At 42.4% G+C, this 9,014-nt stretch overlaps 1 protein-coding gene across 5 annotated transcripts; it reads left to right on the top strand.

The window, feature by feature from the left end:
• Nucleotides 1-5,818, top strand: LOC107278214 (uncharacterized). Of its 5 annotated transcripts, XR_010740293.1 has the most exons (6): nucleotides 1-1,775; nucleotides 2,217-2,338; nucleotides 2,414-2,531; nucleotides 2,633-4,529; nucleotides 4,843-4,931; nucleotides 5,007-5,818. XR_010740293.1 is itself a non-coding variant. In XM_026023659.2 (4 exons), the coding sequence occupies exons 1-3, from the start codon at nucleotides 162-164 to the stop codon at nucleotides 2,490-2,492; spliced, it is 1,815 nt and encodes a 604-aa protein (XP_025879444.1). In that variant the 5' UTR covers nucleotides 1-161; the 3' UTR covers nucleotides 2,493-2,531; nucleotides 2,633-5,818. The 5 variants fall into 5 exon arrangements, 1 of the variants encoding a protein (XP_025879444.1); XR_010740290.1 differs by having other exon boundaries at nucleotides 2,633-4,079; nucleotides 4,347-5,818; XR_010740292.1 differs by having other exon boundaries at nucleotides 4,843-5,818.
• Nucleotides 5,819-9,014: the final 3,196 nt, after the last annotated feature.

Here is a 9,014-nt window from a genome sequence, read left to right as displayed (position 1 = left end):
GGTTTTTCCTCGGCTCCTTCCACCCATCTCTCCCTCCCTCCCGGGCCCCGGCCACCCTCCGCATCGGTCGCCGCCGGCCATCGCCGATCGCCGCGGAGGAGAAACACAACGCGGAGTTCCCTCAAAGTCAGGGGAATCGCCCTTCTCCAAGCCACCTGCCGATGTCGGGATCTCGCCGGCCATCTCAGGGCCAAGGGACCCAAAACCCTACGGGGCTAAACCCTCGTCGAGCTCACCTTCCACAGTATGGCCCCTCATCCTCGTCCTCGTCGTTCCATCATCCCCAATGTGCTCCCCACTATCAAGCCGCCGGCCACTACTCATCTTTCGGGGGCCTCTCTTTCCCCCAAAATGCCGGTGTTCCGGCACAAATTGGGGGACATGGGGAGGGAAGTTTTCTTCAACAGCACCAGCAACAATACTTTCGTCAATTCGACGTTACCATCGCTCAGCAGTTCCAGCAGCATCCACACGGACCATTGTTTGATCCCAATGTGGGCCACTTGCTTTCCACGAACCAAACATACCATGGGGGACAGGTTGCTTTGTCTCATCCTAATAGCGTTATGCCAGTGCCAGGAGAGGATAGCTTCCCACTGCAGCAGAATCACCACCAGCAGTATCAGCAGCACCACCACCAGCAGCAGTATGAGCATCAGAATCGAATTCATTTCCAGCACCACCGCCAGCAGCAGCAGTATCAGCAGCATCAGCATCATAATCAAAATCATCACCAGCAGCAGTATCAGCAGCAGCAGCAGCAGTATCAGCATCAGAACCTGCAGCAGCAGTATCAGCAGCAGCAGCAGAACCTGCAGCAGCAGTATCAGCATCAGAACCTGCAGCAGCAGCAGCAGCAGCAGCAGCAGCAGCAACAGCCGTCTTGGCTTCAGCAACAAGATGCCAGGCAACGTAAGCGAAAGATTTCTGTGGGTGGAGTTGGGGAAGGTGCTTCCAAAAGCAGAAAGTTTAGCGCCTTCCAGTTTCCTGTTACACTTGTGCCGCTTGAGGACTTTTTGTCAGCAAACAAGGACGAAATCATCGAACAGTTCAGATTCAGCGCTGGTTCTTTCGTTGGTAACATTAATCCTGAGGTAGTTGTTGATGTGCCTACAGGAACTGGCCTGTCCTTAATTGGTGGATATTTTGAAGAGGTTTCAGTAGCTCATGAAAGAGGGCTTAGTTGGGCTGGTGACTTTGACAAGCACATGTTTGTTACTGAAAGAGAACCCACACAATGTACGATAATGAAAGTTCCATCACACCCAGCCACCCCAGATAACATAGATCAAGATCACATCAGCTTAATGAACTGCCTATTATCATGGTTTGAAAGGATGGATGGTCAAAGACCACCATTTTTCGACGAACTTTTTCAGCGTATACGTTTTCCAGCATCTGCTGAAGATCCTGATGGACGGGATAAGTATCTCTTTGTTCTAAGAAACCATCCAGCATTTGCTCGCCCAGCGAAGAGGAGAGGATTTTTGGAGGACTTCTATAAATTCTACAAAACACTTAGCCCAGAGGAGAGAGAGAAATTTCTGCAATACACAAACCGTGACTTATTTGAGTTTATATTCCATCTGCTTGTAAGTGATGATAATTTTCTGTTAGATATATTTTGGAAGAGAAAGGACCTCAGCCTAGAACAAAAGCAAAGTGCTCTCGAAAAAGGCATGCAGGGCGAGCAAAGACTTCCATTTACCAGTGAGGACCTATATGTTGCTATCTACCTCCGGCATTTAATCGTACATGGTCCTGAATACTCACAGGTACATACAAATGATGTCATTACTTAATATGAGAAGGTGACCAGATCGCCTTAACTTTTACAACATACAATTTAAATTTGCAGTTAATAAATAGTATGCAGTTTAATAAAGCTTACTGCAACCTTTTAGTTTATTGATGTATTTGTAAGGTTTCACCCTGATGGTTTAGTGCATATTTGTTTTCATATTTAAAAAGATTTGAAAAAAAATATCCTGTTGGGGGTTGGGACTTGGGACCAATCTAACCGTTTGTTCGTAGATTAGCCTTAATCTCCTCCACACGAACCTCAGTTCACATTGACTAATCACTCCCACCCCTCCACCCTTTATCCATCACATTGGCATACCTTTTGTGACCTTAGAATATTTATTCCATTATCTAAAAAAATTGTGACCTTAGAAAGGCATTTCCATTTTTAAACTTATTGTTTTGCCTTTTAGGTAGGAGGGATTAATGTTGATATATCACTGCTAGAACTTGATCTCATTGGGGCCCAACACTTCTCGTGGTTCCTGCCCCAATTTATGGAAGCACTTCTGGAAATGGTTAACAAGTACCCACTGTAAGTACTTCCACTTAAAATACAATCTACTGCATTTTCTTCAGCATGTCATCTAAACAGAGTTTGCTGTCTCAGCCTGATGGACTGTTGGATGACATATGTAACTAAAGAGCAACCTCTATCGCTCTCTTTGTGGACAACGATGTTATCATGAACCGCTGCTCCAACTGGTTGTGTTTTCGATTCAATCCCAGTAAGTTCAAGCTTCACACTTGGCTTTACTACCTTGGTATACCCTATACAACTCACTGAAGTAGCGGGAGAAATGACAGTGCTTGTGTATACCTTTTTTAGGAGCATCCTTGAAGTCAACCTGCTGTCAGTGAGGTCTTTGTTGAGGATAGCTCACGAGATATTCTGTAGGCTTGTACCTAATGATTTGCTGTTGCGTCGGTGCTAAGTACAGTAGTTGACTATCATAGTTTGATTAATCTGTAGAAATGGTTAGCAAAAAAACCACTGGCTGATTGTGATGTGCTGGAATTCAGTACGATGCCTTTGAAGAGAAAAAGCCAACTGTAAGTACAACTTGTCCATGCTTATTGGCTTGTCTTACTGTGATAGCTTGGAGCCATGGATTGTTCTCTAGATGAACCTGTTTTGCTTGCAGTTTTCCAAATTTTGTTCGTCAGAGTGAATGGCCGTCTTAAATTGAGGTACATGGCAATCAGATTTTATGTATACTTAATAAATTGGCATTTTTCCAGTTATTAGTAAGTTTGCACAGTTTGATTATATTGCGTTGATATATAATTAGATGGTGGTAACTTTGAACACTCACTCCTATCTAATTCATAAACTGCAAATGTTTCGTTGTATAGTATACTGAAGGATCCCATTGTAAAAGCCAGAGATTAATTTGATTTTAGCAGGACGCTAGATAATGCTATTTTATATGTTGGTCTCCACATATCTTTGTATGTACCAAAATTAATACTGTGCAAGGGAAGTTTCAGCATACGCCTTCAGATTTAGTGGTATGAAATATCGATAGGAGACACTCATGTGTTTGTCTTGTTTTGTTTCTCTACAGTCTTGATGGATCCTTTTCGAGATGCCCTCTTCGTGCAACATATGGGAAACACAAAGTAGCTACTGGTCATTTCTGGGACATCATGTTCTATTTCTGAAACATCACGTAGTAGTAGTATAGTGTTATGGTTCTCCTAGTAGTACTCCAGTTAACACGGTATTCACCACATGCACGATGATGGTAAAGGCTCAGGACGAGCTACAGGCTTGCCGCGCGCCGCAGTCCGTCTAGGACTTTTGTCGGCCGGGTTGTTGGTTCTGTTCGGAGTGGGGCTTTGGTAGTTTGGTCCTCGGTCGGAGTCACGGAGAGCCCCCGAGCGTGTTCCAGGTCGCGGCGACTGTCCAGTGTCCACGACCGACGCCCTGGGTACTTGCAGCTAAAGCCTCATCTCGATGTTGAGCTGAGTACTTGCAGTTCAGGATGCCCCGCCCCTAACCCGCCGGTTCCAGCCGATCGATCGTGTTCATCAATACAAGCTCGATGAGATGAAGAACTGAAGGTTTGTCGAGGGCTTCGGAAGGGAGCAGAACCCCAAATCCGCCAACCGTCTCTGCAAGTGCCAGCCACGATGAGTCCTTCAACCCGCCGCCGCGCTACCCGATGGCCGGCCTCGGTCATCCTGGCCAACACCGTCGAGGGACGGCCACACGGTGCAGGCCACCATCTCGTACATCTGCGCTCCCCTCCCACCCCCCAAATCTAAACAAGGTGGATTTCTACTTACATAGGACAGCGTTCACTCAGGCAACCCGATCTGTCCAGATTTCTTCTTCGTCTACTATTATTTTAAATATCTTCTTCTTGCTACTGGTCTTATTGTCTTACTACATGAATTTTGTCTTCTTTTAAATATTGTCTTACATTCTTTTGACTAGTTCTTCTAAATATCTTCTTGCTACTGGTGTAGCTTTGCCAATTCTCTACGAGATAATTATGACTATGCTAATGTTTATGAACATAATGGTTTCTGTATAGGTCTCGAAACAGCTTATTGCCAGATCTCACAAGCAGATAACAGTAGCACCAGTAAGTACTGTAATTTATACTAATAGTTGCTATTTCAAAGAGTTTTGACCACCTAATTCTCTCTCCCTTTTGTGAACACATCCATGTGTCGGCTGAATCAAATCCGTGTGCAACTGCCAACAAACGTGCAAGGTGAGTTTTCTTTTCTATAGTTCTACTGTGAGAACTTTCTTCCGTGATGATTTCTGTGCACCAACAGTGTGTGTTTGATTGATTTTACACTTTCCACATTTTTTTAAGTATATACTACCTCCGTCCCAAAATGTAAGCATTTTTAGCTATGAATCTGGAAACACATGGAATCTGGACAATGGACACACATGTGTCCTATGTGTCCAGATTCATAGCTAAAAATGTTTACATTTTGGGACGGAGGTAGTGTGTTTTACTGATATTGGAGATGGTAAGAACACAAAGTTCTGGACTGATAACTGGCTGAACGAAGGAAGCATCTCTTGGCAATGGCCAATCCTTTTCTCATTTGTGGGACGGTCGAGACTGACGGTGGCCCAAGCCATGACCAACAATAGATGGGTAAGGAACCTGCAGGGCTCGCTATCTACTGAAGCTATGGGGCAATATTTTCAGTTGTGGGATACTTTGCAACAGATCACTCTCAATCATGATGAAGACGAAATCAGATGGAAGCCATCCCAGAGCGGTCTTTTTTCAGTGTCATCGGCATATGATCTCTTCTTCATGGCGAGAGAAGCTTGTCCACATGGAGAACTGATTTGGAAAACCAAAGCCCCTGCCAAGGTTCGTTTTTTCCTCTGGGTTGCTGCAAGGGGGCGATGCCTTACGGCCACATGAGGAGAGCTGTGCTCTATGTCAGCGAGAACAGGAGGACTGCCAGCACCTATTTGTCTCATGTCAGTTTACAGGGCGAGTTTGGACGATCATGAAAAACTGGATCTCCATCGACTTTCCTCTGCCTGAAAGAAGAAGCGACAGTCTCGCAGCCTGGTGGTTGGAAGCTAGGCAGCATTTCCGGACGGGCTACAGGGAGCTCTTCGACACTGTTTTCATGCTCACATGCTGGTTCATATGGAAAGAGCGCAACGGGAGGATTTTCGAGCACAGATCAAGAACACCTGAACAGCTAGTGCATGACATAAAGGAGGAACTAATGATCTGGAAGATGGCGGGAGTTTTCGCTGAATGTAGCAACAACGGCAACGGCGATAGCTGACCTATCAGTCTGTGTTGTGTTCTGTTTTGTTTTCGCTGAATGGTAGGAAGGCTCTGCCTCACTGCCGCTGCGACAGCGTTCTGTCGTTGTAAGCAAACAATTTTCGTTTATTTTACTCCCAATCTTAATGAAATTGGTCAACCGAACCTTTCGGCCGACCCGGCAAAAAGAACTTGTTACCTCAGGTTGTCTCATGAGATAGTCAACCATGCACATAGTGGAGCTCAAAGTTTGGAACATAATAGTTATCTGCCAAGCACTCCAATTTTATCAAATATCGATGCAGGTAAGTTATCTCTAATTGTAAAGTTCCGAACGGTGAACGAAGGACCTCAGGGCTCCCTGTCGAACGCAGCCTTGGGGGAGTTCTTTCAGCTATGGGATGAATTGAGGGGGGTGGAACTGGAAGACAGACGACGTGATCCTGTGGAAATTGTCAGTGGATGGTCAGTACTCTGCTTCCTCCGCGTACAAGGCCTTCTTCTTGGCCTGCGAAGATTGTCCTTTTGGTGAACTGTTGTGGCACTCAAAGGCTCCGTCGAGGATACGTTTCTTCATGTGGCTAGCGCTCAAAGGCAAATGTTTGACGGCGGAAAATCTGGCAGAGCGTAATTGGCCACATGATGATGTCTGTCAGCTATGCCGGCGCGAGAACGAGGACGGCCATCATCTATTTGTGTCCTGCGATTTCACGACGGAAGTGTGGCAGCGTGTTAGGGCGTGGCTGAATGCAGATTTCCCCTTGCCAAGAGAAACTGTGTGTCCTCTGTTTGAATGGTGGCTGAAAATCAGATCGACATGCCGGACGAGCTATAGGAGCGATTTTGATTGTCTTTTCATGTTAATCTGCTGGCTGGTGTGGAAGGAGAGAAATGCGACAGTTTTTCAAAACATTTGTAAATCAGCTCAGCGGCTAGTTCAGGACATCCAGGAGGTAGCCGGGATCTTCTCCCAATGTAGCGAGTAATCAGCTTCTGAAGTTTGGGTCGCTGTTTTTCTTTCTTCAGCTAGTTTTGTTAGGCGCGGCTTGCCGGCCTGACGCGGCACTTTGTTGTCGTTGTAACTGTTATTTGTTTGAACTTTATTTTCTTTCATACTTAATAAAACTAGCATGGTGGTCCGCGCAGATTGCACGATTAGTATCATTATATTTTCTCTCATATAATAGCATATATGATTTCTCAATGTATTATTCAAATATATTAAAATGGCAACATAATTTTAAATTTTGTACTACCTTTACGAAACTACTAATGTATAATATTCATATTGTATTTTATATACGTGTTAGTTATTAACTAATTTTAATATCAAATTTTTAATTATTTGTAAATTATATTCCTATATAGACTCTAGACTCGTCTTTTAATATTTTTTTTAATTTCGAATTTTCGTTATATGTAAATTGTATTTCTATATAGACACTCTGGCCCTTCTTACAATATTATTTATTTTTGATTCTGATTTTTTTATTATTTCTAATTGTATTTCTATGTGGACTCTAAACTCATCTTACAATATTCTTTAATTTTTAATTTCGAATTTCAGTTACTTCTAAATTGTATTCTTATATTGACTTTAGACTCTTCTTCCCATGTTTTTTAAATTTTTAATTTTAGTTATTTGTAAATTGTATTTTATACGAACTCTAAACTCTCCTTTTAATTTTATTATGTTTATTCCGAATTTTAGTTAGTTTTAAATTCTTATATGGACTCTATACTCTACATCTAATATTCCTTATTTTAATTCCGAATTTCTATTATTTCTTAATTATATTTCTATATGGACTCTATACTCTACATCTAATATTCATTATTTTTAATTCCGAATTTCTATTATTTCTTAATTGTATTTCTATATGGACTCTATACTCTACTTCTAATATTCCTTATTTTTAATTCCGAATTTCTATTGTTTCTCAATTATATTTCTATATGGACTCTAGTGTCCTCTTCCAGTATTCCTTACTTTTTAATTCTGAATTTCAACTACTTCTAAATTATATTTTTATATGGACTCTGTTTTTCTTTTTCTCCGATTAATATGAGAATTTCTAGGCCGTGAGAGTGAACGTAGAGACTCCTTTTTCTATTCCTTTAATAAGTTAATAGATAGATTGGTCGGCCAATCTTTGGCTGACCCGGCAAAAAAGATATCATGATATTTTTTTTTTTAAAAAAAAATCCAAATGGTCATAGTGGGGTTGAACATAAACTCCCTATTGGAGTAAGCTTAAATTCAATCTGGAAAAACGAAATATCTTCTTGTTGATGTTGCTAAATCTGCTACTCTTGAATTATCTTATATTGATTCTTGCCACTAGTTCAATTTTTTCCAGTCGCTTGTTTAACTCTTACAACACAACATGAGAATGATGGTATTCATGAATATAACTGTTTTTTTGTAGGATTTCGAGACACCGCTTGTTACCAGATGACACAGAGAGAACATATACTTTGAGAACGGTCCAAAGACGACAGCAGCTTCTGGTGATTTCAATTCTCTCGCCCCCAACTTACAGGCCAATGGCAGTGGCACTCATCCAAAGCGATGGCCACCCCCAACAAGAGTGGCATTCTACCCTGTACCTACGGTGCTTGGTGCCAGCCGCCCGTTGTGCAGCAGCAACCTCAGTTGCTACAGCCCTTTGTCTATGGTGCTTGGCGCCAGCAACCTCCCTTGCTGCAACAGCAGCAGCAGCAGCTTTCTACGACCGGAGCTTGGGCGCAGCCACCTCGGTTGCAGCAGGCACCCCATGTGCAGCAACTCTCTACAGGCGGCGTTGCGCTCAGCCAACGGCAACCATCTCCACCTCATAGCTCGTCTAGTAGGCAAAACATGGCAAAGCTTATGATACGTGAGTAATGTAGCCTTATTGTTTAACAGAGAGCAAAACAACTTTGTTTTTTCATAAAAAAAATTGAGAGGACACTTTGATCTGGTTGCAAAAGTTTCACAGGCACTCCCGTGGGATACGCCAAGCTTGATAAGCCTGGTCGTACTTTCAAGTGTTTTATACTAATTTCTTATCTTGATCAGATTGTGATGTCTGTAAATAATACTCCATCCATTCCAAAATATAAGGCACAACCACTCTTAACCCAAAGACAAAAAAATAATGATTATCATCTTATAGTTTGGATCATCATAATAAATATAATGCATGCATCCAATAGGATTAGATAATATGAGAGTGGAGGATTTTAAAAAGTTATAATTTAATGGAGAAGATGTCATAGTTAATTGTATGCTTGCATGCATGCCTTATATTATGGAACATCTAAGAAAAGTGGTTGTGCCTTATATTATGAAATGGAGGGAGTATACACATATCACTTTACAACTAGGTTTGGCGTCCTAAACATTAGTTCTCACCAGTCATCACATCTATGTGTACTGTTGTTCTGTGAAATGTTAGCTAG

This window comes from Oryza sativa, chromosome 3 (genome assembly GCF_034140825.1).
Source record: "Oryza sativa Japonica Group chromosome 3, ASM3414082v1".
NCBI classification, from domain to species: domain Eukaryota; kingdom Viridiplantae; phylum Streptophyta; class Magnoliopsida; order Poales; family Poaceae; genus Oryza; species Oryza sativa.
Note: the sequence above shows the minus strand (reverse complement) of the source record. Positions and strands in the feature narration are given on the sequence as shown.

Bases quoted from the DNA above. Each gene is read 5' to 3' on its own strand.
- LOC107278214 (XM_026023659.2), top strand. From the start codon at position 162: ATGTCGGGATCTCGCCGGCCATCTCAGGGCCAAGGGACCCAAAACCCT. The intron at 1,776-2,216 runs GTACATACAAAT...TTTGCCTTTTAG, and splicing joins ATGGTCCTGAATACTCACAG to GTAGGAGGGATTAATGTTGA. The intron at 2,339-2,413 runs GTAAGTACTTCC...TTGCTGTCTCAG, and splicing joins ATGGTTAACAAGTACCCACT to CCTGATGGACTGTTGGATGA.